Source organism: Bubalus kerabau, chromosome 22 (genome assembly GCF_029407905.1).
Source record: "Bubalus kerabau isolate K-KA32 ecotype Philippines breed swamp buffalo chromosome 22, PCC_UOA_SB_1v2, whole genome shotgun sequence".
Classification (NCBI taxonomy): domain Eukaryota; kingdom Metazoa; phylum Chordata; class Mammalia; order Artiodactyla; family Bovidae; genus Bubalus; species Bubalus kerabau.
The window spans coordinates 16,084,105-16,111,672 of NC_073645.1; the positions used below are offsets into that span (position 1 = coordinate 16,084,105).

The following is a 27,568-nucleotide window of genomic DNA, read 5'->3' on the forward strand; positions in this document are numbered from 1 at the left end:
AGGTAAGACTTTTCTTCCTCTGGCAATCAGGAGTTAGTAGTCCATGTAAGACAAAATGTGGCCTGATCTCAGATTTGGAAGGTGCTGTGCATAATTATTTACATTAGGCTTTGAATGGTAGCTTATCTAGAACACTATTACTTTGTAAGTCTGTGTTATCTTTGTAAGTGACAAATACATTGTACACACAGAACGTTTCTCACTTACGTAGTATTATGCCTTGAGACATGGAAGGACTTTAGGATTTGGTGTATTTAGCTTACGGTAGTTTTGTTTTTCTTGATCTTACTGAAAATTTTTTTTTTTTTTTTTTGCTATAGATGTCTCAGCAAAAGGCTGAAAACTGCAGTAAAAGTGAATGAATTATATATTTTGAACGATTTTAAAGTTTCAAGTGACAGCTGATTTTATGTTGGCAAAGTTAAATTCCAGATTTGCTTTCAAACTATGATTATGTGTCAGATACAATATATCAATACATCTTTTTTTTTTTTACCAAGAACATGTACTAAGATAGCTGTCGGTTCCCAAGATGACAGCTGGGGCATTATAGTACATTTATAAAATACTCAGTTTTACTACTTCATGGCTTTAGCAGCAGTAGATTCTGCTGCCCGTAGAGATGTGTACACTTACATTCTCTCTGGCAAAAAGCATGTCTTTGTGATTTTCTGAGGAAATGGGACCCTGAGACCCACTGATATGTTGTCTTCTGCTCTGCCAGCCACTTCTGTTCCTAACTTTGCTTTTGTATGATTGGATACCTTTTGCTTGCAGCCTTGAGACCATTTACCTGAGTTCAGGAAGTTGTATATACAATAACCATGAAGGCAGGGACTTTGGTAAGAAGGTTTTAAAAGGAGCTATTTAAGTAAATCAACCAATATAACTTTAGAATCTCAAAAAGAAATGAATTTCATCACTGAAAATTTCCAACTTGAGGCCAGTGGGCAATTTTTTTTCATAAGCTAAATCTTTAATAGATTCCATTGGAGAATTTCAGATTTCTATAAAATCTCTTATTTTAAAAATCCTATCTTTTAGAAATAGATATATACATATATGTAGCTATTTTTATATTAACAAGTAAAAGTAATTTTACTTCTTTCCTGAATTAGCTGGTTATAATAATTTAGAAGTTGCGGAGTATCTCCTACAACATGGAGCTGATGTGAATGCTCAGGACAAAGGAGGACTTATTCCTTTACACAATGCAGCATCTTACGGCGTAAGTTCTTTCATGTTAGCTTTTAAAATGCCGGCAGTTTTCTCAGTGAAAATCAGTGTTACAATGCAAAGGAAATTTAGTTTGACTTTCTCATTTTACAGAGAAGTAAATATGAGCGCTAAAGAGTAAATAACCTCTAAGTTTCCATTCTCGAGCTGTTGTAGCTTGCGGGGAGCTTGCTGTCTGACATGGACGTTTTGTCTTCTGTTATTTTACCTTCCTCAGCACACATCTCTTATTTTCACTGAGATGTTAGTGATTTTGTTTATTTGTTGGTACCCAGAAAATCCACTGGGGTCATACAAATCTGTTGAGATCAGATGCATTGTTTCTGACTTATATTTAATAGCCTTGAATATTAATCATCAGTATTGACCAGCTTCAGTTGATTAATTAAGAAAGGCTGCAGGTTTATAAATTGATGTTTAGCAGTTATAACACTTAAATGAGATATTGTTAAAGTTCCATTAGTTTAGTTTCTTTCTGTGTAGTATTATCTATTTTCTAGATATTTTCTCAAGTTATATGAATGTCTACTACTGTAATTTCTAATCAGTAGCCCATAAATTTTGATGGAGAAAAAACACAGTTTTTCATTTCTAGAGTATAGCTAGTGTCTTTTTAAGAACTACAATATAATAAAGTAATAATTCAGACTATAACAGGTTTATTTTCTTCTACAGCATGTAGATGTAGCAGCTTTGCTAATAAAATATAATGCGTGTGTCAATGCTACGGACAAATGGGCTTTCACACCTTTGCACGAGGCAGCCCAGAAGGGACGAACACAGCTTTGTGCGTTATTATTGGCCCATGGAGCTGATCCAACTCTTAAAAATCAGGAAGGACAAACACCTTTAGATTTAGTTTCAGTAAGTGATGGGATTTTTGAAAAATCTCAGTGCTTTCCTGACGTTTTGAAAATTCCCTTGGTATACATATATAAAATGTCTTTTTGGTGAATGTGGCAAAATCTGGCGTTTAGCTTGGTTTAAATTTTGGATCTCTTTGGTATTAAAATATAATAAGTAAATAGTAGAATTATCAGTTATTGTAAGCTGAGTACTTTTAGAAATGGGAAAAAGAAGTATAAGGCATACTGCTTACATTAGTTGGGAAACAAGCAGGCAAGGTGCTTCATGAACGCCGTTCAAGGGGCACAAGATAGTATGGGCCCGGGGGTCTTTATGAACCACCCAGCTGGGAGCATTGCCTTCAGCATGCAGCTGAAGAGCTTGGTTTATAGAGATTTTCTTCCGTCCAAACACTGTCTCATCTCAAAGGTTTTATTGCATACCCCGCCAAAACCGTTCATGAAACAAGTTTGTTCCTCCAGTTTTCTGTGGGAAGTCCTTTTTCCATTTCCTCTCCTGAGAAAATTGCTATAGGTGTCTCCATTGTGGCCTCCAGCCTCTGCTGTGGCCACTGTGACTCAGGTGCCTCTCTCGCCTCTGCCACTGAGGACACTGACCCAGAGCAGCAGAGGGAAAGGGAGAGGAAATTCTTCTTGAGATGGAGAAGGAGAGTCTGTCTTGCAGATTGCTTTCTACCGAGAGATTCCACGGTTGCAAGTTACATTGAGAAACTGAAATTTAGTTCAGCTGGTTGGATAGAATTTTCTAAGCAGGCTGACAGCTCAACTGTATTTGCAGGATTATTTCTTAAGGGAAATGTCCTTCCAGTTCCAAGCTAACTTAGAAGTGAACTTTTTTTAATTCAGTCCACCCATGTGTTAGTCCACTAGATATAATTAAGTGACATTGAAACAGGGTGCCCTAGAGAACATGCTTGGGCTTTAGAGTCAAACAGACCTGCTTTATAATTTTAGCTCTACCACTTAACAGTTGTATGGTTTTGCAGGTTGCTTAACCTCAAAGCCTCAGTTACCTAATCTGTAAATGGAGGTAAAATGTATTTGGTTAATGTGAGAATTAAATGAGGGGATGTACCTCATGCTCTCAGGTACATAAGAGGCATCCAATAAATTGTGCTATTATTATTTTTAAATGTTACATACCAACTATGAGTGTCATGGGAGTCCTCAGATTCAGGGAAAGAAGATGAGGATTGAAAAGGCAGTATAATTGACAAGCCATGAAAACAAGTCCTGATTACTTCTTGCTGAATGTTAATTACTTGGTGTCTTAATTGAGCATTGTAAAAGAATAGTTGTTTAATTGCTAAGTCATGTCTGACTCTTTTGGGACCCTATGGACTATAGCCCACCAGGCTCCTCTGTCTATGGGATTTCCCAAGCAAGAATACTGGAGTGGGTTCCATTTCCTTCTCCAGGGGATATTCCCAACCCAGGGATTGAATCCACGTCTCCTGCTTGCCAGGCAGATTCTTTACCACTGAGCAACCGAAAGAATAGTATTTGTTACTAATTAAATTAATATACCAGTAAATTTGGGGATTTTTTCCATTCTGGCATATTTGATTAAAACTATATCCTTGTTCCCTACCCTTCCAAATGTTCGATTTTGAGAAACAAATATGTTGCTGAAATTTTTCCCAAAAAAATCAACCATCATTCTGTTTGCTAAAGTTCTACATAGATCGAATTACTTCAGAATGCCTTTAAAAGTTTTCAGATCTTACTTTTTAAAGTTTATATTTCTAAAATTAATTTCAGTACTTTTCAATCATGATGTCTTAGGATTTTTTTTTCTTGCTTTGCCACATCTTAAACTTCTATTTTGTATGCCTCAGAGTATATGTTCTATATTATGTTTTACATTTAATAACAGTTTAGCTGAATATCACTTATTTGCTTCACTTTTTAAAATAATCATTTTTATATAAGCAATTCTAGTGCAAATCTGCTAGGGTTTTGTCTTTTTTTTTTTTTAATGCATTCTGTTGGGTATAGTAGAGTTTTACAACCTGCTTACTGCGGATTTCATCTCTATCTGACATCTACTCCAGGCAGATGATGTCAGTGCTCTCCTGACAGCAGCCATGCCCCCTTCAGCTCTGCCTTCGTGTTATAAACCTCAAGTGCTCAATGGCATGAGAAGCCCAGCAGCCACCGCAGATGCTCTGTCTTCAGGTCCATCCAGCCCATCAAGCCTTTCTGCAGCCAGCAGTCTCGACAATTTGTCTGGCAGTTTTTCTGAGCTATCTTCAGTAGTCAGTTCAAGTGGAACAGAGGGTGCTTCCAGTTTGGAGAAAAAGGAAGGTGAGATATCAGCCAATATCAGCCAAAATAACTGATATTGGATTGCTGAAAAGTCATTTTTAATATTATTATTGGAATTCTAATGAAACTTTCTCCCTCTACGTTCAGACTTGATGAGGTTCTAATGTTAACCTACTCTTTAGATGTAAGCAACCTTTTTGAAAGCTATAGAAATCCTTTTGGTTGAGTACTATGCCTTTATTTATCTCTTCCAGTGTATTATAATTTTGAGGTTTTTTTTGTTTTAAAGGAAAGGAATTCTGTGGTAGTCCAGTGATTAGGACTTGACAGTTTCACTGCCATGGGCCTTGTTTCAGTCCCTAATTGGGTAACTAAGATCCCGCTAGCCACATGGTGCTGCCAAAAAAGAAAAAAAAGACACATATACCTACAGTCTCTTTACCCTAAGATAGGGAAACTTCGTTTTTACATTCAGGTATAATTGACATATTATATTAGTTTAAGCTGTATGGAAACTTATTTTAAAGATACAATTAAACATAAATTTTTAAAAAAGAAAAGATTTCTTTGTAACATGTGAGTGCCTCCTTGGTTAGCCCTTTCTTCTAATGATGAAATTTTATACCTTTTTTCACTTCTTTTTTTGGTATGGCAGCACATATATGGGCTCTTAGTTCCCTGACTAGGGATTGAACCTGTGGCCCCTGCATTGGGAGTGCAGAGTCTTAACCACTGGACCGCCATGGAAGTCCTCTTTGTAATTTTGATGTTAAGTTTAATATTATATTGTGATGGCTGTTACATTTTGTTTCATCTTTATATTCTTTGTGCATACAATATCACAAAACTTGGCTGTTCTAATGTTGATACACATTATTCCGATGTGAAATTCTTTGTTGTTTTTTTTATTTTCCAGTTCCAGGAATAGATTTTAGCATAACTCAATTTGTAAGAAATCTTGGGCTTGAACACCTAATGGATATATTTGAGCGAGAACAGGTAACTTCATGAGTTGTTTCACTTGGTTTGCTGTTTTGGGGAACCTCAAGGGAAAAATAGAAACTTTTGAAATGCCCTGAACCATTCGACATATTGAGGACTGAAAAGGATGTGTGTTTTTTGTAAGGACTGGAAATCAATCCCTCTTCTAATTTGGCTTGTTTTTTTCCCATTCAGTTTGTTGCTCTTGTTGCTTACTCACTAAGTTATGTTTAGTTTATTAGCACATAAAAATTGTTTCTTGTGTGGTAACAAAATAGCTTTCTTGAATAAATCTAGCTTATGCGTTTCTTAAAGATAAGTTATCCTTGACCTCAGTTTGTTCAGTTCTCTTACATCAATCACTACCCACTCTAAGCCTGACACGTTGCTAACCACTTTGGGAAGCTATATAGACACACAAACTCTGCTGCTGCTGCTGCTGCTGCTAAGTCATATCAGTCGTGTCCGACTCTGTGCGACCCCAGAGACGGCAGCCCACCAGACTCCCCCATCCCTGGGATTCTCCAGGCAAGAACACTGGAGTGGGTTGCCATTTCCTTCTCCAATGCATGAAAGTGAAAAGTGAAAGTGAAGTTGCTCAGTCATGTCTGACTCCTAGCGACCCCATGGCCTGCAGCCTACCAGGCTCCTCCGTCCATGGGATTTTCCAGGCAAGAGTACTGGAGTGGGGTGCCATTGCCTTCTCCACAAACTATGTATCTGGGCTTTTCTTGAATAGTCCTAATTTAAGTTTTCTGTCAGAATACATTTACTGATTTTTTGAGTTCAGAAAATGTAATTTTTGTAGACTTGTACCTCTAAAGAATTTTAATCTAGTTACGGAGCATAGCAAGAACATATGAAGAATTAAGTTTTTGGCATAGAAATTCTAAGAAAGAGTTATTACAAGCTGGACTATTCAAAGAAAGCTTCATGAAAGGTTTGCAAATAATACAGGATTTTAAAGAATGCCTTCAGTTTCACAAAATGGGAATCATATATTCAGGGTTAAAAGGGTTAGTTTAAACAGTGATGCTGAAGTTATCAGGTAACATAGTGCAGAATCTGTAGGAACATTACATTAAGACATTGTATTAATAGGTGGGTATAAAGTGATAGTGGAAGAGATAAAATAGTGCACCTAAATGTGGTTAATTTGAAAATGTATTTTTGTTTTGCAGTTTAATTCTACTCAGGTTCAAATACTAAATGAAAATAATGATGTTTTTGGTTAGTTCTTGATTCAACTTTTGTTTAATTAACTGCAACTTTTCAGTTTTGGTTTAATAGCTGGTATGCTTTCATTTCTATGTTGTGTTCAGAAGTCATTTGAAATAAATATATGTCTAATAACATTGTGAGAACACCAATATATGAATGTCTTCCAAACAAGTCTTCTAAACAGTTTCATTCTCTTTTATAAGATCACGTTGGATGTATTAGTTGAGATGGGACACAAGGAGTTGAAAGAGATTGGAATCAATGCTTATGGACATAGACACAAACTAATTAAAGGAGTTGAGAGACTTATCTCTGGACAACAAGGTATTTCATTTTAAGTCATTGCTATCGTCAATTTAACAGCTTGCATAAAGACAGCCCTCAAGGATAATTTTAAAATCTGTAATAGTCCGCTTGATAAGAAGAATACTAATGAGGATTCGGGAAACCTGGAGTCAAATCTTAAATCTGCCACTGTTAGGCTTCCTGAACTGCTACCTTTAGCTCTGTGAACCTAAGTGAAGTGTCTGGGCCATTCAGAAATATGGGTGTTATTTTAGCTCTGAAGTTTTTTCTATTATTTCCATTCACTCATTTCTGAAGTTATTGTAGCTCAAAAATTATATGGTTCTAAAAGATCTGAAACTTGGATATCTCATATGGTAACATAACAGGTAACGGCCAGGTGTTCAGGCCTGCCCATAAAATAATGTTGTAAATCTCTTTTGCTGTAAATAGTTACATTTTAAACACTTACTGTAAAAGTACAAGGAAACAATAATGTTGCAACTAAGGAAACGTAGTAAAACAAAGTTGAATAATATTTTATTTCTCTTGAATGTTGATACATAAGGAAAATGCAAATTGCATTTGTTCTGCAAATGTTCACACTTCCTGTATATCAGGTCTTGGTATAAAAGATGAGTTATTTTAGTTGTCAGAACCACATTTTAAGTTTCTTGTTCAACTGAGGGAGTGATGTACCCTGAGATTAGAAGCATCCTATAGTTGAAGACCTGCCTGTACAACTGGGGTTAAAGACAAACCTCCATTAGCAAAACTGAGGGAATTTTGAGGAAAGAATGTATGCTATCCAGGATACGGTCTATCTCTTGAGGAACAAAAAGAGAACTTTGAAAGTTCTGTGATTCAAGCTAAGGAATGCTTTAAACTGAAATTCTGGATTGGGATTGATTAAAGGTAGATGCACTTTATTTGCCTGATAGGAACTAGGGCAAAGCGTTTAAAATGTGAGATAGTCTTAGACGTTGCTAGTATAGAAGATAGAATTTTATAAGATAAAGAAGAGGGCAGACTCGATGCTTTTTGAAATGTTAGTATGAAGAAGAACTGGAACCCTCAGTTTTGGACTGCCATTGTGCCTCTACTAGAAAACACTGTGAACCTGGTAGGGAGGCAGTTAAGACTGTTTAAAGGCTCAGGAAACAATGATAGAAACAGATACACTGCTTCCAAGTGGCAGAGGTACATCCCTCCCTGCCGCCTTTGGCCCTCTGGTCGTTCTGATGACATCCAGCTGCATTGAGTAGGAACATTGATTCCTACGTGGAGGAGAAACACCACAGCAGCACAGAATGACTGTGTCTGGTCTAGCACATCAGGGTCACTTTTCTGCATAAAGTTACCACCTGCCTTATCTCCATTTGCAGCTAGGAGTCTGTATAATACCGGCATTATACCCAGTTTGCAAATTAGAACCAGTGGCAAACATTCTGACTGTCTCTTACCTTGCTGACTTAACAGCTTAGCTGCTATTCAGTGCATCAAGTCAACAGATTACATGTTCTGATCTTTCAGCACTTATGAGTATCTTCTTGGGACGTTCAAAGATGCCTTAGTCCAGTGTCTATCACAGACTTTATTCTGTTAAGTGTTTTTTCTATAAAATGTCCTCCTCTGTATAGTTGTCATACTTCCCGTAGATATTATAATGCAGCCATACCTATACATTGTTATTAGGGTTTGGCATGTTTGTGATAGCTCTGTTATTCAGACCAGAACAGTGTTCTTAGTCTCCAGAGAGAAACTGCCATGCATTAACTCAGCAGCAGAGGACTTATATGTAGAGTATATCATGTGAAATGCCAGGCTGGATGAATCACAAACTGGAATCAAGATTGCTGGGAGAAATGTCAGCAACCTCAGATATGCAGATGATACTACTTTAAATGGCAGAAAGTGAAGAAGAACTAAAGTGCCTCTTGATGAAGGTGAAAGAGAAGAGCGAAAAAGCTGGCTTAAAACTCAGCATTCAAAAAATGAAGATCGTGGCATCCATTCCTATCACTTTATGGCAAATAAATGGGGTAAATGTAGAAACAGTGTCAGATATCATTTTCTTGGGCTCCAAAATCACTACGGACAGTGACTGTAGTCATGAAAGTAAAAGATGCTTGCTCTTTGAAAGAATAGCTATGACAAACCTAGACAGTGTATTAAAAAGCAGAGACATCACTGCCAACAAAGGTGCATATAGTCAAAGCTATGGTTTTTCCAGTAGTCATATATGAATGTGAAAGTTGAACTGTGAAGAAGGCTGATAGCCAAAGAATTGATGCTTTCAAACTGTGGTGCTGCAGAAGACTCTTGAGTGTCCCTTGGACAGCAAGGAGATCAAGCCTGTCAGTCCTAAAGGAAGTCAACCCTGAATATTCATTGGAAGGAATGGTGCTGAAGCTGAAGCTCCAATACTTTGGCCATCTGATGTGAAGAGCTGACTCACTAGAAAAGACCCTAATGCTGGGAAGGATTGAAGGCAAGAGGAGAAGCGGATGACAGAGGATGAGATGGTTGGATGGCATCACTGACTCAGTGTACATGAGTTTGAGCAAACTCCAGGAGAGGGAGATAGTGAAGGACAGGGAACCCTGGCATGCTGCAGTCCATGGGTCATGCAAAGAGTCAGACATGACCTAGTGACTGAGCAACAACAAAAAAGGACTTGAGTCCTACCTGAGAAAACAGTGGAGCTCTGGAGATCTTGGAGAGATTACAGGAGAGTTGTGTTAATAGATACAACAAAGAAATTAGAAAATCCTGTGTAAGATTCCATTTTAAAAGCTTTTGTGAGAGTAAAAATACGAAAGTATATATGATCTTAACTGTTGACATTCAGAAAATAGGATAAATTCATTGCTGAAGTGAATCTATTATGGGTTAATATAAGCATTCCATCGTTTGTAAGCTTTATGACTTCTCATTCTTGGATAATTTAAAATTACCTGTGGCCATGCTAGTTTCTTCTCAGTTTTACAAAAAATACAGGGATCAAATGCTGAAAGGGCTGCTTAGTTAATAAAGGAAATGATTTGAAGAAGAAAACATATGACACATAGGAGATAAAGAACAGATTTTCAAAACTATTCTTACAAAACCCTTATCACTTGTAAGGTCAATAAAATAGTCATCTAAATGCAGTGTAATTTTCTGGTTTGGATCCTGGAAAACTAAAAGGACATTAGTGGGGAGCAACTGGTAAAATCCACATAAAGTCTGTAATTTACTTAATTTTGATAAGTGTGCTGTGACTGTATAAAATGGGAACATTAATGTTCCTGATGATGACTTTAGAGAGTGGAGTGAGGGCACACAGGAATTCCCGGTGCTCTCAGCTTTCCTATAAATCTAAACTGTCCCCAAATAAAAAACTTGTAAGAACTAGTAATAAGCATCAGATAAATTGGGTGGTTGTATTGGGTTGATGTTTATTGTGGACTGGGGGCAGGGAGGAGGATTCTGGCAAGTTTTTTTTAACCTTCAAATTTCCTTTGATAGGTCTTAACCCATACTTAACTCTGAACACCTCTGGAAGTGGAACAATTCTCATTGATCTGTCTGCTGAAGATAAAGAGTTTCAGTCTGTGGAGGAAGAGGTATGTTCATACACCATATAAATGTCGGGTCAGCAGCTGAATTTCCCAGAAGTTCCCAGATCTATTTGAACATGTATGTAGCAGGAGTTTTTAATTGTTCCTCACTCTACCACCTGAAAACTTAAAAAATCAGCATTTAAGATATACTATCTCAGTAAGCTTTAATTGTAATAATTTGGTTCAGCATTACAATTAATATACAGAGTTCTGTTGCAGAAGAGGTTGCTAATATTCCCTTCCTTCATGAAGGCAATTGCAAAGCCCTGTATCTTAGACAAGACCCAGAACATGTGGATGCTACTTATCTAGGAAATGTTTTTCTAACTTTCTTTCCATAAAACTCTTGTATCCACCAAAGCCTTAAAATGGCACCTGGCGCTTTGAAGAACACCATACCCTGTATGTGTGAGCTGAGCACAGAGACACAAAGTTGAGTGAGGCTTAGTAAATCTCAGGAAACTCCCAACTCTCAGTGAAATATAAATTGTGCTTTATGAGAGCAAAACGAATGGGAGCAGATATATCATTGGTTTGGTTTTGTTTGTTAGTGTGCCAGCTGGTTGGCTTTGTGTTTGGCTCACCTGTGCATTTGCTTGTTGCCTTCTGTCCAGTAGTTTGCATTATATAATTTTCACCTATAGGTATTTTTGGATTCATTGTATCAACTATGCACTGTCTCTTGAAAGTAGTTCTTGCAAACTTATAGAACTCATTCCTTAAACAACAAAAATATTAAAAACCTAATTTGTCTTAAGAGTCACATGAGTCAAGAACTGTGTTCCCTAAATCAGAAAAGAATTACAAGCTAATGCACATATTTTTGAAATGTGTTTCCATCAGATGCAGAGTACAGTCCGAGAGCACAGAGATGGAGGTCACGCAGGTGGGATCTTCAACAGATACAATATTCTCAAGGTAATAAGTCAGTGAAAATAAAGTTCACTGTGACCATAGTTTTCAGAAGCCTGAAACCATGATTAACTCTCAAAAGAACGTCATGTGTGCGGCCCAGTAAGTCCTTCCTGTGGCATCAGGCATATTTTGGGAAGGAATGTGTACTTGGCAGTTAAGGTCCTCAGTCTCTGTACTAACTACTAGTTCAGCCTGTTAACATATTTAAGTCTAGAGATTATGCTTGAAATAATTTCTAAACTTAAAGATTATTTAAGTTTAATCTTTAAACTTAAATAAGTTTAAATGGCAAGATACATGATTATCTTAACTGTTGACATTCAGCAAATACGACAAATTAAGGAATCTATTATGGATTAGAATAAGCATTCCATTGTTAGTAAGCTTTATGACTTCTCATTCTTGGATGATAAATCCTGTAGGCTTAGGATTTTAAATATGGACACTACTGTTAAGGTACTCTTGCTGACTTTTTTCCAGTACTTTTGAATTTTTTGTGGCTCATGGAAGGACTCCCATCTTTACAGTTAGTTACACCATGGTTGGTTTGTTTCTGGTCTGTCCTAATTGTGTCTGTTCCAGGTTTCTGTGAGTCCTCACACATAATACCATCTTGTGGTAATTTTAGTAGCACTCCCTCTGTACCTTTCATCTTTCCAGAAATAGTCATTTAAAAAAATACGTTAAAGAGAGCACTGACTCTTACTAATATCAGGTACTCTTCTCAGGGCCTTTTCAGCTTTGCTAATATGCTTGGTGTTTTTAAAAGCTGTATGGCAACCAAACTGTATACTCTACTTGAGATGCATAATGATTTTCTGTTAATTATTCTTAATCATTATAAGATTTAGAGTTATAATGTGGCAAGTATCTCTGATACCTAAATTTTAATCTGAAAGGTGAATAGTATGTAATCTTTCAGTTGTGTTATATTACTGACTCACAATAATACACTATTCTGAGTATACCAATAGATCTCATATTTTAGAGTTATTCATCAAGATCGTTATGTTCTTACTATTTAGAAATAAGATGACATAAAATAAGTACACATTATTCAGGTGCAAGGGTTATTTCAGGAGGTGTATTTCATTAGTTCGTATCATGGTATGACCTGAGTGACATCTTGAGTTTTCTTTTCATGAACACATGTATAATAATAATTACTATAACAAATAATTATTCCTATTATAGGTAGATGTTAGTCAAGGGCATTTTGTGTGCAACCAGTAACAAAATATGCAAAGGTTTGTTAAGGGTGAGGGCGAGGAACAGAATATGGGTTTGATTTCTAGAGTTACTGAATTTGGGAGGTATGCTGTTTTCTTTCTCTAGAAAGATATTTTAGTACAATATCTAATACAAGTGTTTTCACTGATAAAACTTTTGTTTTTGTTTCCTTTTTTAAAAAACATGAATGAGCTCTGTTTATGCCAGTCTGTGTGCTTTGATTATGTCTTTGATGGTATTTTGAGTTAATTGGAACCTAGACTAAAACCATCAGCTCCCAGATGTGTTCTGGGACCAGCAGGGGGCTGTAGCACCCTTCAATACAGCTGAAAAGCAGCACTAGGATTGTGAGTTTTGACTTAGAAATACTCCTAGCGAAACCAGCATCCATCTTAAAACTTTTCTCCAAACAAAAGTTTTAGGAATTGGAGGGATAGGGAAGAATAGAGGAAATATTAGGGAGTGTGTGTGTGTGTGTGTGTGTGTGTGTGTGTGGCGGTGGGGGGGGTAGGAGGTGGGGGGTAGGGGGGTGATTGTTTGGTGTGGCTATATCAAATATTTTAATTAAAAACAGATGGTACTTTGAGCCAGAAAAAGCAGTTGGGGGAAAGACAGTATTTTCTTTCTTACACTATTTTCTTTCTTACACTTCCATATAGAACTCAGTATGTCTGATTTGGAGATGTTTTAGTAATAATTCTAAAGTGAGAATAGAAGTATTTTAATCAATTGATAGTACTCTTGACCTTTACATATAGCCATATGTAACTTTTTCTCATCTGTAGTTTTTGATTTCTAAAATGTACATATATTTTCATCTTTATGGTTGTGACAAAGTTTTTTAGTTGACTAAAAATAATACGTAATTTATATTTCAGAGAAAAGTTTTGCCTCTCTTCTGGTCCTATGTGGCCCATTTTTGGTTAAGATTAACAAGTAGGTAAGTAATTATTGTGATCCAGAGATTTTTATTTTGCTGCTTTCTTTTTATAGATTCAGAAAGTTTGTAACAAGAAACTATGGGAAAGATACACTCATAGGAGAAAAGAAGTTTCTGAAGAAAACCACAACCATGCAAATGAAAGAATGCTATTTCATGGTAAGATTCCTCTCCCCTTACCTGCCATCATCCTCCTCCACATTTTTTGTCAGGTTTGAAATAATAATGAATCTGTATATTTCTCATATCATTTTCTAAAAAACAAACATTATTTCTGTAAATCTTTGCATTTATATTTGTGTCTTCAAACTTCTGATTTGTATGTTTTGAATGGATATAGTTTATAAATAAGATTACCATAATAGAAAAAGTATAGAAATGATAATACTGACTAATCATATTTTCTCTTTATATATATATGTATGTATGTATGTCCTTTATTGAGCCCATCTTTGCATGAAATGTTCCCTTGGTATCTCTAATTTTCTTGAAGAGCTCTCTAGTCTTTCCCATTCTGTTGTTTTCCTCTGTTTCTTTGCATTGATCACTGAGGAAGGCTTTCTTATCTCTCCTTGTTATTCTTTGGGACTCTGCATTCAAATGGGTATATCTTTCCTTTTCTCCTTTGCTTTTCACTTCTCTTCTTTTCACAGCTGTTTGTAAGCCCTCCTCAGACAGCCATTTTGCTTTTTTGCATTTCTTTTTCTTGGGGATGGTCTTCCTGCCTGTCTCCTGTATAATGTCACGAACCTCCATCCGTATTCATCAGGCACTCTGTCTATCAGATCTAGTCCCTTAAATCTATTTCTCCCTTCCACTGTATAGTCATAAGGGATTTGATTTAAGCTATACCTGAATGGTCTAGTGGTTTTCTCCACTTTCTTAAATTTCAGTCTGAATTTGCAATAAGAAGTTCATGATCTGAGCCACAGTCAGCTACTGGTCTTGTTTTTGCTGACTGTATTTCATACAAAGATGGGCTCAATAAAGGATAGAAATGGTAGGGACCTAACAGAAGCAGCAGATATTAAGAAGAGGTGGCAAGAATACACAGAAGAACTGTACAAAAAAGATCTTCACGACCCAGATAATCACGATGGTGTGATCACTCACCTAGAGCCAGACATCCTGGAATGTGAAGTCAAGTGGGCCTTAGGAAGCATCACTACAAACAAAGCTAGTGGAGGTGGTGGAATTCCTGTTGAGCTATTTCAAATCCTGAAAGATGATGCTGTGAAAGGCTGCACTCAACAGGCCAGCAAATTTGGAAGACTCATCAGTGGCCACAGCACTGGAATAGTTCAGTTTTCATTCCAATCCCAAAGAAAGGCAATGCCAAAGAATGCTCAAACTACTGCACAATTGCACTCATCTCACACGCTAGTAAAGTGATGCCTAAAATTCTCCAAGCCAGGCTTCAGCAATACGTGAACCATCAACTTCCAGATGTTCAAGCTGGTTTTAGAAAAGGCAGAGGAACCAGAGATCAAATTGCCAATATCTGCTGGATCATGGAAAAAGCAAGAGAGTTCCAGAAAAACATCTATTTCTGCTTTATTGACTATGTCAAAGCCTTTGACTGTGTGGATCACAATAAACTGTGGAAAATTCTTCAAGAGATGGGAATACCAGACCACCTGACCCGCCTCTTGAGAAACCTATATGCAAATCAAGAAGCAACAGTTAGAACTGGACATGGAACAACAGACTGGTTCCAAATAGGAAAAGGAGTACGTCAGGCTGTATATTGTCACCCTGCTTATTTAACTTCTATGCAGAGTACATCATGAGAAATGCTGGGCTGGAGGAAGAAGGACAAGCTGGAATCAAGATTGCTGGGAGAAATATCAATAACCTCAGATATGCAGATGACATCACCTTTATGGCAGAAGGTGAAGAAGAACTAAAGAGCCTCTTGATGAGAGTGACAAAGTTGGCTTAAAGCTCAACATTCAGAAAACGAAGATCATGGCATCTGGTCCCACCACTTCATGGGAAATAGATGGGGGAACAGTGGAAACAGTGTCAGACTTCATTTTTCTGGGCTCCAAAATCACTGCAGATGGTGATTGCAGCCATGAAATTAAAAGACGCTTACTCCTTGGAAGGAAAGTTATGACCAACCTAGACAGCATATTAAAAAGCAGAGACATTACTTTGTCAACAAAGGTCCTTCTAGTCAAGGCTGTGGTTTTTCCAGTGATCGTGTATGGATGTGACCATACATGGACTATAAAGAAAGCTGAGCACCGAAGAATTGATGCTTTTGAACTGTGGTGTTGGAGAAGACTCTTGAGAGTCCCTTGGACTGCAAGGAGATCCAACCAGTCCATCCTAAAGGAGATCAGTCCTGGGTGTTCATTGGAAGGACTGGTGTTGAAGCTGAAACTCCAATACTTTGGCTATCTCATGCGAAGAACTGACTTATTTGAAAAGACACTGATGCTGGGAAAGATTGAGGGCAGGAGGAGAAGGGGACAACAGAGGATAAGATGGTTGGATAGCATCACCGACTCTGGACATGTGTTTGGGTGGACTCCAGGAGTTGGTGATGGACAGGGATGCCCAGCGTGCTGCAATTCATGGGGTCGCAAAGAGTCGGACACAACTGAGCGACTGAACTGAACTGAACTGATGTATGTATGTATGTATGTATGTAGTTGATTTTGTGTGTTAGGGTTACTCTGGAAAATTGATGTGTGTTACTTTTAACTGGTTGATTGAATTAAAGGAGGATCTGAAAATTGCCTCAGAAGAATATGTACATCCTCTTGTGACTGTGCTTCTAAGTGTCCAGGGTGCAAAAAGATAATTGTCATTGAACCTGTGGAGTTTTCTGAGAAGTTTTACTGAGCACCATTACTTGTCATTTTTGAAACTTCCTATTTATGTTGCAACATGGCAGGTGGTGGTGGTTGATCTTTCAAGTTTATAGAAAAGATGAATATAGATATTAATGTAGTGTTTATCAAGTCTTTAAACACATTACCCATGATAGTTCCAATGTGTTCCTTCAGTTGGCTTTGATTGCAAAAAATTTTTAGAGACTTGGTAAAGTTCTATAAAATACAGTATTTAAATTTCACAATCCCCTGGAAGAATGGCTATAGCAGACTGAATTAGTATATAATATCTAAATGGTACTTCTCATTTCAACACCATAAAGATTGTCACGATAAAATCTTGCCACAGAACATGGTATTTATTTATGTATTGACTTAAGGGTTGTAATGTATGACTTTTTCTATTTTATAATAGAAATGGTTTTTCCAAGTTAATTCAAGTGAGTTATTCTGTTCTTTAGTATTTCTGTAAAGCGAAATTCGGTGTATTTCCCTTGTCCCTTTATTAAATGAAAAGGGACACTAATCTTGATGAATCACTTAGCTGTGTCATATTGGCTTTTCCCAAGCCCCATCCTCACTGCCCTCCCTGACCTGATCTCCATACTTAGTACCTCCTGGTCTTTGGCTGAGCTCCTTTTTGGCATGCATGCAAGGAAGGAGGAGAAAGAAGTCAATATGTAGGGAATGAAGGAACACACCACATTTGCAGATGGAATCTGGTACTAGCAAGTGATAAAGGCAGAGAAGAGGAAGAATAGGAGAGAAGTGTAAAGAAAAGCATGAACTTGAAAAGATCACTGTAGCCACTTAGGGTATCTAGGAAAAGTACACGGATGTGGGTGTCATTGCATGACCTAGTTGCGTTCAGCCTGGCCATAGGACGTCAATTATGAGACTCTTGATTCTGGGTTGGTGTGAATTTGGAGCCAGGAATTTGATAACTCTAGCATGGATGTTTCTTTCAGGTGATCTGTACGTTTTTCCTAGTTGAATCTGTATGTGTCCTCACTTTGGCATCCGAACCACCACCCTGTTAGAAACATTCATTCACATTAGCAATTCTTCTAAAATAACTATTCTAAAGTAGTGAGCCAGCTGACGGTTGTGTTTCGGTTTTGCTTATCATGGTGGTGATATATGTATGTTAATTCAGAATTTAACTTCTTCTGATGTCTGTTCCTCTCACTGCTTGGAGCCTTAAGTAGTGGGATTTTAGTCCATCATATATCTAAGCTGACTTGTTTTCACTCAGGGCACCATGGGAATGGGTTGGCTGTAGTGCCTTCTGATTTTTGTGGAGTCAAACAATTGAAGAAAAAGAATTTAACTTCTAAGACGCTTTAGCTTTTATTCCTTTACTTGTGATTTAAAAATGTTACCTATTTATATGTATTTTTAGGGTCTCCCTTTGTGAATGCAATCATCCATAAAGGCTTTGATGAAAGGCATGCCTACATAGGCGGCATGTTTGGAGCTGGGATCTATTTTGCTGAAAACTCTTCCAAAAGCAATCAGTATGTATATGGAATTGGAGGAGGTACTGGATGTCCAGTACATAAAGACAGATCTTGTTACATCTGCCACAGGTAAGAGATCACTTTTCTCATTTATTTTGATAAGAATCAGATAAGAACTGGTTCCATATTGAAATTTTCAGGTAAGACATTATCTTGGACCACTCTAGGAATCCAAGTGAGGCACAGTTCAGGTTGCTTTGGTCCTCTCACTGGTTCTAATAGTAGCTGATGTTTTTTAAATGGTCTGTAAGAGCCAAGCACAGTTACAAGCATTTGATCTGTTCACATCATTCAATCATTGGAACACACAGTGCTTTCAGAATATGGAGTAGAAAATATTGCTGGGCACGAAAGAGTTTTATTGTGGACTGTTTAAAAATCTATTCAAATGCTATTAATAAAATGGCATTATTTGCTACACCTAATCATTTCATGGTAATGGATGAGAGAATCTCTCCTCCACTGTGGTATGATTTTAATTGTCAATTTGTGATATTACTACTCAGAAAAAAGTTATAATAAAGCATATCAGCATGTCAGTCCTTTTAGAAAGCACATTATCAAAGAATTACTTTGTACTTCTTTTTTTCCTACTTTTAGTTACCCTAGTGGAACTTAGTTATTAAAATCATTCAAATGACTTGGCCCTAGTTGATAAAATCCTTGTAGGTAAATAATCTTCACCATTTTAAAAATCAAGTAAGATTAATTACTGAAATTTATTCTGTGGTTAGAGCACTACTTATAAAGACCTAGAACAGTAGCTATCAAACATTAGCAAGTTCAGAATCACCTAGAGGGCTTATTAAAACACAAACTCCTATGCCACACCTCCTGAATTATTGATATAGTAGGTCTGGGGCTAGGGCAGTAGAACTTGCATTTCTACCAAGTTCCTAGGGGATGCTGAAGCTTCTGATCACAGATCTAGAAACCCTAGAGCAGTAGTTCTCAGCTATGGCAGCTCAGTGGAATTACCTGAGGGGCTTTAAAAACTACTAATGACTGTGTCCTACCCTCAAGAGAGTCTCACTTGGGGGTCTGGTCTGGGCATGGGATTTTTAAAAGCTTCCCAGCTGATTTTGAAGGGCTGCCAAAGTGAAGGCCTGAAGTCCTAAAGGGAGACAAAGACTGTTTATGTTTTGTTCTTACTGTTTTCCTCCTAAACTTAGACTCGTGTAGGTGTCTAAAGCCAGACCTCCTGGGGATGACCTCCCACCCACTTCTATTTTAGATCATAGGTTGGAATGGCTAGGAGGCTTGTAATTTCTTGAGAGTCTGTAAATTGAACACTGCTATCTTTACTTGTCATATATCATCTGGAGGCTAAATAGTTCTGACTATTAATAGTAAGCAGTGTTCTAGTACCTCTTCTCAGTTGTCTTTGAAGTACAATGCTTGTATGTCTGGAAATAAATTTATTAATTAAGATTTCTGCATGCTGAATTATCATGGATTGATTGTGACTATAATAGAAAATGTATTAGAAATGCTAAGAAAATTTGCAAAGAGCATATTTAGAATAAAAAATGTAGCCTATCTTCTTTGAAGACAGAATCATCAGGCCACCAAATCTCCTTTTCTCCGGTAGAAAGAAAAGTAGATTAGAGAGAGAAACAGTGAAATAACAAAAAGTTCGTTTTGGACCTAGGGAAGGCCAATCATATGCCCTTGGGGAGTAAGAAAGTAATACAACCTAAACTTCTGGTGAGGAAAGACATATTTGAAGAAGAAACATTTCAGCTAAACTTGAAAAATGACTATTAGCCAGTTGAAGAGTGGTAGAACATATCATTCTAGATGGTAAAAGAAACAGCGTGTCTGATGGCCTTGGGGCAAGAAAGTTTGGCCTGCAGGAAGAAAAACTAATGTGTCTAGGTGTAATGAACACAAAGTAAAGTTGGAGAATTTGGTATCATTATAAGAAATGTGGGTTTTCTTTTAGGCACAGTGAACAGTCTCTAAAAGGTTTTAAGTAGAAAACTAGTGTCATCTGATTTATGGTTTTTGCTGTTTGTTTTTTCCCTAAATCACCAGTAGCTTAGATGGAAAATAATTTATTAGAGTAAAAACAGAAAAGGTAGCTCAGAGGCCATTGTTATAGTCTGGGTGAAAATTTGGGCAATTTGGCCTTAATAGTGACAGTAGAATTTAGAGGAAAGATACATTTTGAAAGTGGAATCAATAGGACTTATCTGGATAAATGTTCAACTTTGTAAGACACTTCATGAAAGTCCCTTAAAACCTCCTCCTCCTCACTTGGGCTATGATTTGTGCTTTTGCTGGGATACAAGCAGGATGGCAGAGTCAGTATCACAAATTTGGAAAACTCAGCAGTGGCCACAGGACTGGAAAAGGTCAGTTTTCATTCCAATCCCAAAGAAAGGCAATGCCAAAGAATGCTCAAACTACCGCACAATTGCACTCATCTCACACGCTAGTAAAGTAATGCTCAAAATTCTCCAAGCCAGGCTTCAGCAATATGTGAACCGTGAACTTCCTGATGTTCAAGCTGGTTTTAGAAAAGGCAGAGGAACCAGAGATCAAATTGCCAACATCAGCTGGATCATGGAAAAAGCAAGAAAGTTCCAGAAAAACATCTATTTCTGCTTTATTGACTATGCCAAAGCCTTTGACTGTGTGGATCACAATAAACTGTGGAAAATTCTGAAAGAGATGGGAATACCAGACCACCTGACCTGCCTCTTGAGAAATTTGTATGCAGGTCAGGAAGCAACAGTTAGAACTGGACATGGAACAACAGACTGGTTCCAAATAGGAAAAGGAGTTCGTCAAGGCTGTATATTGTCACCCTGCTCATTTAACTTCTCTGAAGAGTACATCATGAGAAACGCTGGACTGGAAGAAACACAAACTGGAATCAAGATTGCCGGGAGAAATATCAATAACCTCAGATATGCAGATAACACCACCCTTATGGCAGAAAGTGAAGAGGAACCCAAAAGCCTCTTGATGAAAGTGAAAGTGGAGAGTGAAAAAGTTGGCTTAAAACTCAACATTCAGAAAACGAAGATCATGGCATCTGGTCCCACCACTTCATGGGAAATAGATGGGGGAACAGTGGAAACAGTGTCAGACTTTATTTTTCTGGGCTCCAAAATCACTGCAGATGGTGTCTGTCAGCCATGAAATTAAAAGACGCTTACTCCTTGGAAGGAAAGTTATGACCAACCTAGACAGCATATTAAAAAGCAGAGACATTACTTTGTCAACAAAGGTCCTTCTAGTCAAGGCTGTGGTTTTTCCAGTGGTCGTGTATGGATGTGACCATACATGGACTATAAAGAAAGCCGAGCACCGAAGAATTGATGCTTTTGAACTGTGGTGTTGGAGAAGACTCTTGAGAGTCCCTTGGACTGCAAGGAGATCCAACCAGTCCATTCTGAAGGAGATCAGGCCTGGGATTTCTTTGGAAGGACTGATGCTGAAGCTGAAACTCCAGTACTTTGGCCACCTCATGTGAAGAGTTGACTCGTTGGAAAAGACTCTGATGCTGGGAGGGATTGGGGGCAGGAGGAGAAGGGGACGGCAGAAGATGACATGGCTGGATGGCATCACTGACTCGATGGACGTGAGTCTCCTTGAACTCCGGGAGTTGGTGATGGACAGGGAGGCCTGGCGTGCTGCGATTCATGGGGTCACAAAGAGTTGGACATGACTGAGCGACTGATCTGATCTGATCTGATCTGAAAGATTATTATAATCTCTCTAAGATAGTATTTTATAGTTACAATGAGGATTAAAGTGACAAATTATTTCATTAGTGAGAGCAGTAGAAGATATTCTTTAAAAACTCTTTAAAGGGTAAAATGGTGAAAACAATTGTGTTTAAGTATAAATGCATTCAAAAGCTTATATAGTGTACATAAATAAAACTGTCCTGTATGGCCTTGTCTCAGGGAAATCTTTTCCTTTTCATGTGTTACAGGCAGCTGCTCTTTTGCCGTGTAACCTTGGGAAAGTCTTTCCTGCAGTTCAGTGCAATGAAAATGGCGCATTCTCCTCCAGGCCATCACTCAGTCACTGGCCGACCCAGTGTAAATGGCCTAGCATTGGCTGAATATGTTATTTACAGAGGAGAGCAGGTAATTCAGTTTTATTTGTTCGTTTTCAGCAATACTTTAGAGCTATACTTTAACCTTTTACTAATCTTTTAAATTAACAAGGTAGAGTGCCTTACAAACTGGATTTCTTTTTAACTTCTGTTTGTAAATTATTTCAGACTTAAAGTTGCAATAATAGTAAAGAGAATTCCCTTAGACCCTTTACCCAGATATTCAAAATGTTAATACTTTAGCTTTCTCTCTCCTTTATCATGTTCTCCCTACTATATGTGTATGTCCTCCCCTCCCCCCCTCCCCCCCACCGAGCAGCTTGGAAGTAAGGTATAAGCATCTTCCTTTACACTTAAATACTTCAGGGTGTATTTCCTAAATACACCTAAATTTTAAGGACATTGTCTTAAAATTGTTAAAATCAGGAAAATATCATTGGTGTAGTAAATCTAACCTACAGACCTTATTCAGATTTTGCCAGCTATTCTGAATTTTTTTTAAGCTTCTGTAAAATATAATTAATTAGAATCCTATATTTATTTTAATAGTTAACCTCTCTGTAGCAAAGAAATGTGTAATTCCCCTTCCTCTTAGTGGCATAGATGCAGTCAGAAGCATCTCTAGAGCAACATTATGTACTGGGGATATGTATCAGGTTAACCTCAATTCCTAAAGACAAACACATGCTCAGTAGTCATCCTAGACCTGCTGATTGAGAATCGAAGGGATTGCAGTCACGTAAAGCTGTTTCGAGAAGAGGCCCTTTGATTCTGATCTGCGACACTAATTTAGAGCTTCTTCCCTAAAGATAAGGAATCCTTAGAATAAGTCTCCATTCAAAAAATTTATTTACCAATTTTTGAATTAATCTTTCTCTTCCAGGCTTATCCTGAATATTTAATTACTTACCAGATTGTAAGGCCTGAAGGTATGGTTGATGGGTAAATAGTTGTTTTAGGAAACTAGCACCACCGAACCTAAAATCATCTAAGCAGCTGGTGGCCTCGTAAGTTTTACTCCTTTGCTGAGAAAAATCATCTTGTCCACAACCCTGTGGCAAAAGGTTAAAAATGTGAAAGGGTTTTAACATTCTGACTTGATAAAGCTTTAATAATGTACAGTGTTTTCTAAATATTTCCTGTTTTTCAGCACTTTAACAGATGCCATTCCAGGTTAAACTGGGTTTGTCTGTACTAAATTATAAACAGAGTTAACTTGAATCTTTTATACATTATACATTGATTCTAACAGAAACTGTAATTCCCCTCAACAGAACTCATTTTACTAATATAGTACTGTGTTCTTCAAAACACAGCATTTACACTGAATACAGTTTCATTTGTAAAACTGTAAATAAGAGCTTTTGTACTAGCCCAATATTTATTTACATTGCTTTGTAATATAAATCTACTGTTGTAGAATGGCAGCGGTTTACAGATTTTTTCATATGTACTGCTCATCTGTACTTCATCTTGAATCATCGTGATTGAGTGATCTTTGACGTTTGATTCCAGAGGCTGTGTTGAATTATTAGCAGACACCTTGTCACTTGGGAAAGATTGATCCCTCAGATTTAATTTGCTGATGGAAGCATTTATCTCTCATCAATAATCTTTCCCATTTAAGAACTTGTTTCATAAATACTCTGGGAGTTTAATTTGTGATAACTTTGTATGTGTAACACACATTCCAAAGAGCTCTTAACTATCACGGTCCTGATTATTACAGACACTTCTTTACAAGCCTCACACTCTGGGTTTCACATGGAAAAGTTTTCTCATGTTATTTTGTGAAAATTAGAGCAAGAGCTTCTGTTTTTTAGAGAACAATTATAGTGTTGTTTTCATGGAATGTAAATAGGAGGTTGAATTTCAGATGTGGGAAGGGTAATCCTGAAATTTTTCGAATCTGTTCTAATTACCTTAAATTTAAAGGGAAAAAAATAGCAGATGGGAGTGGGTAGTTTTTCTCCTGTTCTTTTTCTTTGGCCTTACTGTTTCGTGTATAACCAGTTTATACACCATAGGTAAGCTCAACCCAAAACCATGACACGTGGGTGTCCCAGTTCTCTCCTGGCCTGCTGAATAGGCAGGTGCCATGAGATGGGTGCTTCCGCTTCTGGGTTGCCTCATTGTGACATGTTACACCCACTTGAAAATACACTCTGTGCATCGCCTGGTGACCAGGCTTGTTTGGCAGCTGTGGAGGGGAATACCGTCCCATAAAATGCCATTCCTACTTTTTAAGGTAAAACTACTTTTCCATGAAATATGCTAACGCATCTTGGTACAGAGACATGAGTTACAGCTTGGCAATCTGTTGACTTTCGTTCTCTTGGAAGTCAAGGCAAGATTGCTACCCACTTAAACCTCTGTTAATGAGGCTGTTCCTATTCACTCTCTGTACCAATTCACATTTATTTTACATTTTATTCAGTCTCTAAATTAACTGGGCCTTTGCAGTAATTTGTACATAAAGTGCTAGAAAATCATGTTTCTTATCTTGAGTAAGAGTTATTCACAGTAAATGCATATCTGGAGTTGTTTCTATTAATGTAAATTGTGATCATTATTTAAGAGGTCAATTCCTGACCATAAAGTGCTTTTTATACAGCTCTCTAATAATTGCAAATACGATCCTAAAGTCGTTTCTTGGAACACAAATGGAGTATGCCAAATTTTATATAATTTTTCAGGTTCTGGAAGCTTCCAGGTTTTATAATTAGAAGATAATGAGATGAGTTAGTGGAGTTTATATTTACATACCTTCTCTCTCAACATTTAGCTCGTATTGCTCACCCTATGAGTGAATCTGAAATTGCTTATCATGTAAAATCATCGTGGTCTATGAGTTTACGATTTTGCAGCCTGTGTTGTTTCATCTAATTCATTTCTTAATTAGTGTGTTGCTTTTCTATGAATGATTATATTGTGGTTAATATGTTAGCATGGCATATTTCAGATAGCTTTTTGTTAGGAGCTTAGGGGTGGGGGGTGGGGACTGGGGATTTCTTTGAAGTTTTTGCATGAAATACTTTATGATGATGGAATTGCTTTTTCTTTTGTCTTCTGATTTTTTTAAAGAGATTTAACTTTTTGTGTGAGTAGTACTATTGTATCCATCTTGAGTGTCTTGTACTGTATCACATTCCATACCCTCATTTAATTCTTAATAAACTGTTCACTTGTTTTTCTTGGTAGCATGGTAATTACTGGAATAGTATAAATGTATTGAATGGTCTTTGAAAAAAATGAATTAAGATTACAATAAACCACAATTGCAGGAAAATAATGTAGTTTTGAGTCTACTAGTGATAGACACTGCAGTTTAAAATTTGAAATACTGAACACTGTGACCATACCTCCTCAGATGCTTTAAGATGAAAGTAGCTGTCATATGCTTTTAGACATTTAGTCCACCCAACATAAGTTTTGGCAAACCTTCAAGCTTTTTCCTGGAAAATCTGGGGTTTTTTTTGTTTTTTTTTTTGCCATGCTGTACAGCTTGCAGGATTTTAATTCTCCAACCAGGGATTGAACCCAGGCCCTCAGCAGTGAGAGAGCAGAGTCCTGACCCCTGGACCACCAGGGAATACCCCCGGGAAATCTGTCTTAACTTATAAAGAGGCATAGAAAATTTATGAGTTTACAAACCTTAAAGTTAGGGGTATTTATTACTCTTAAAAGAAAAATTATAATAAGGTACATTTATTTTAGATTTCATTATGCTAAATGTCTGCGTGTATGATCAGCTCCCTGCTTTCTATAATAAGAGAATAGTGGTGCAAGTAGCTCATAAGTCATTTAGCTTTGAAATACTCTTCAGCAGCTTTCTTACTGCTTGAGTTGGGATAATGTTAACGTGTCCGCATGCTAGTTCCTAAGCATGTGCGATCCTTTGCATGTTGATGAGGAAAGAAAATTTGCAATAAATTTCCCTGAGCTTTTGTGATTAGTATTCCTGACTGGCCCTTTTCCTACTGTCCTGTCTTATTAGAGGAGTAGAGTAACAGAGGAAGCAAGTGGTGGTATACATTCTTCACCAGGAGAACTGTCAGATTTGTATAAAGTTAGCCTACTGAACCTGTACCCACCTCCTCCTCCTCATGCTTTACTAGCTGAGGAAGACTGTGACCTAAAATCTTAATTATAGCTTCTTAGAAGGTTCTTGGTGTCCACATACAAGCCATCATTGTCAGAAGTGTCTTCTCCACTTTGTTACCCATCCACAATTGTTATCATCACCATCACAAAAGTGCACAAAGCCCTCCAGATGGTCTGCCAGTACACTGTAGAGCAGTGCTGCGTGAAAGTGACCTGTAGTTGGGGCTGGCCTGCAGCCTGTTTGTTTCCAGCCCATGGAGAGATGAAAACACAAATTGAGAGGAAACTTTGATGGCAGTTTGACATTGATGCAATGTTTTAAATTTCTTTCTTTTTTTTTCTTAAAGGCCACACCGTGCAGCATAAAAGATCTTAGTTCCCTAACCAGGAAATGAACCCATGCCTCCTGCATTGGGAGCACAGAGTCTTAACCACTGGAGCAGCAGGGAAGTCCCTTAAATTTCTTTACCTAAGATTTTGGTCTGCAACAGATTGGAAATTAAGAGGAAAACAGAAACTCTAGTCCCTCACAGATAATTTGAAAAGTAGAAGAAAAATAATCTGTTTGGTTTACCACTTAGACCCATCACTTAGCACATGCTGACACATAATAGTTCCTCAAATAAGTTTTACTTGAGTGAAAAGAGTTATTAAGTGATTGGGCTCTAGAGTCAGATGAATGTGGATTTGAATTTTAGCCTAGTCCATGCCAACTGTACAACCTTGAACAAATTACAGTACTTATAGGTTTGTTGAGGAAACTAAATGATTTTCTGTATGTGCTAGTAAGTACTGTGACTGGCAAAAGCTGGTTATTGTAATTATATTATTATTTCCCTGAATTCCCAGGACCACTGGTTGGGTTTTTTCACTTGTCATGGGGCCACAGAACATAGAATTTTATTTTATTATTATTTTTTTTATTCAGATTTAATGTCAAATTATTAACATTGATTTTTATTTAGCACACATTTCCTGTATTGGCAGGTGGATTCTTTTTTTTAATTTTATTTTATTTTTAAACTTTACATAATTGTATTAGTTTTGCCAAATATCAAAATGAATCCACCACAGGTATACATGTATTCCCCATCCTGAACCCTCCTCCCTCCCGAACATAGAATTTTATTTTATTTTATTTTATTTTATTTTTATTTTATTTTATTTTTAAACTTTACATAATTGTATTAGTTTTGCCAAATATCACAATGAATCCACCACAGGTATACATGTGTTCCCCATCCTGAACCCTCCTCCCTCCTCCCTCCCCATGAACATAGAATTTTAAAACAAGCAAAGTTGATTGGCCACTGGTTCAGATGAAAACCTTTTTTTCAATCTTTGTTCAGATGAAACCTTAAGAAGCTCAAAATGTGAGGTATGTATGTCACTAGGTGGCTGAAGATCTTAGTTAGAAAATGACTCACAAAAGCACACAGACAGTACAGCAGCCTGGTTGGGGAAAGAATACATACCCAC

General features: G+C 37.3%; 1 protein-coding gene and 1 non-coding gene across 3 annotated transcripts in view; both read left to right on the forward strand.

Annotated features, from left to right (window-relative positions):
• The window catches only part of TNKS2 (tankyrase 2), a 67,301-nt gene extending 41,360 nt beyond the window's left edge, over window positions 1-25,941 (forward strand). For both annotated transcript variants that reach the window (XM_055560688.1, XM_055560689.1), the window contains 11 exons: window positions 1,119-1,228; window positions 1,912-2,100; window positions 4,157-4,409; window positions 5,287-5,369; window positions 6,776-6,896; window positions 10,368-10,465; window positions 11,306-11,380; window positions 13,601-13,706; window positions 17,793-17,979; window positions 21,860-22,016; window positions 22,869-25,941. In XM_055560688.1, the coding sequence (XP_055416663.1) occupies window positions 1,119-1,228; window positions 1,912-2,100; window positions 4,157-4,409; window positions 5,287-5,369; window positions 6,776-6,896; window positions 10,368-10,465; window positions 11,306-11,380; window positions 13,601-13,706; window positions 17,793-17,979; window positions 21,860-22,016; window positions 22,869-22,931 (1,442 nt within the window). In that variant the 3' untranslated portion in view covers window positions 22,932-25,941. The remainder of the gene's footprint in view (window positions 1-1,118; window positions 1,229-1,911; window positions 2,101-4,156; window positions 4,410-5,286; window positions 5,370-6,775; window positions 6,897-10,367; window positions 10,466-11,305; window positions 11,381-13,600; window positions 13,707-17,792; window positions 17,980-21,859; window positions 22,017-22,868) is intronic.
• On the forward strand, window positions 17,561-17,703 carry LOC129637168 (small nucleolar RNA SNORA79). Its single transcript, XR_008707376.1, has one exon. It is a non-coding gene; the product is annotated as a small nucleolar RNA SNORA79 (small nucleolar RNA).
• Window positions 25,942-27,568: the final 1,627 nt, after the last annotated feature.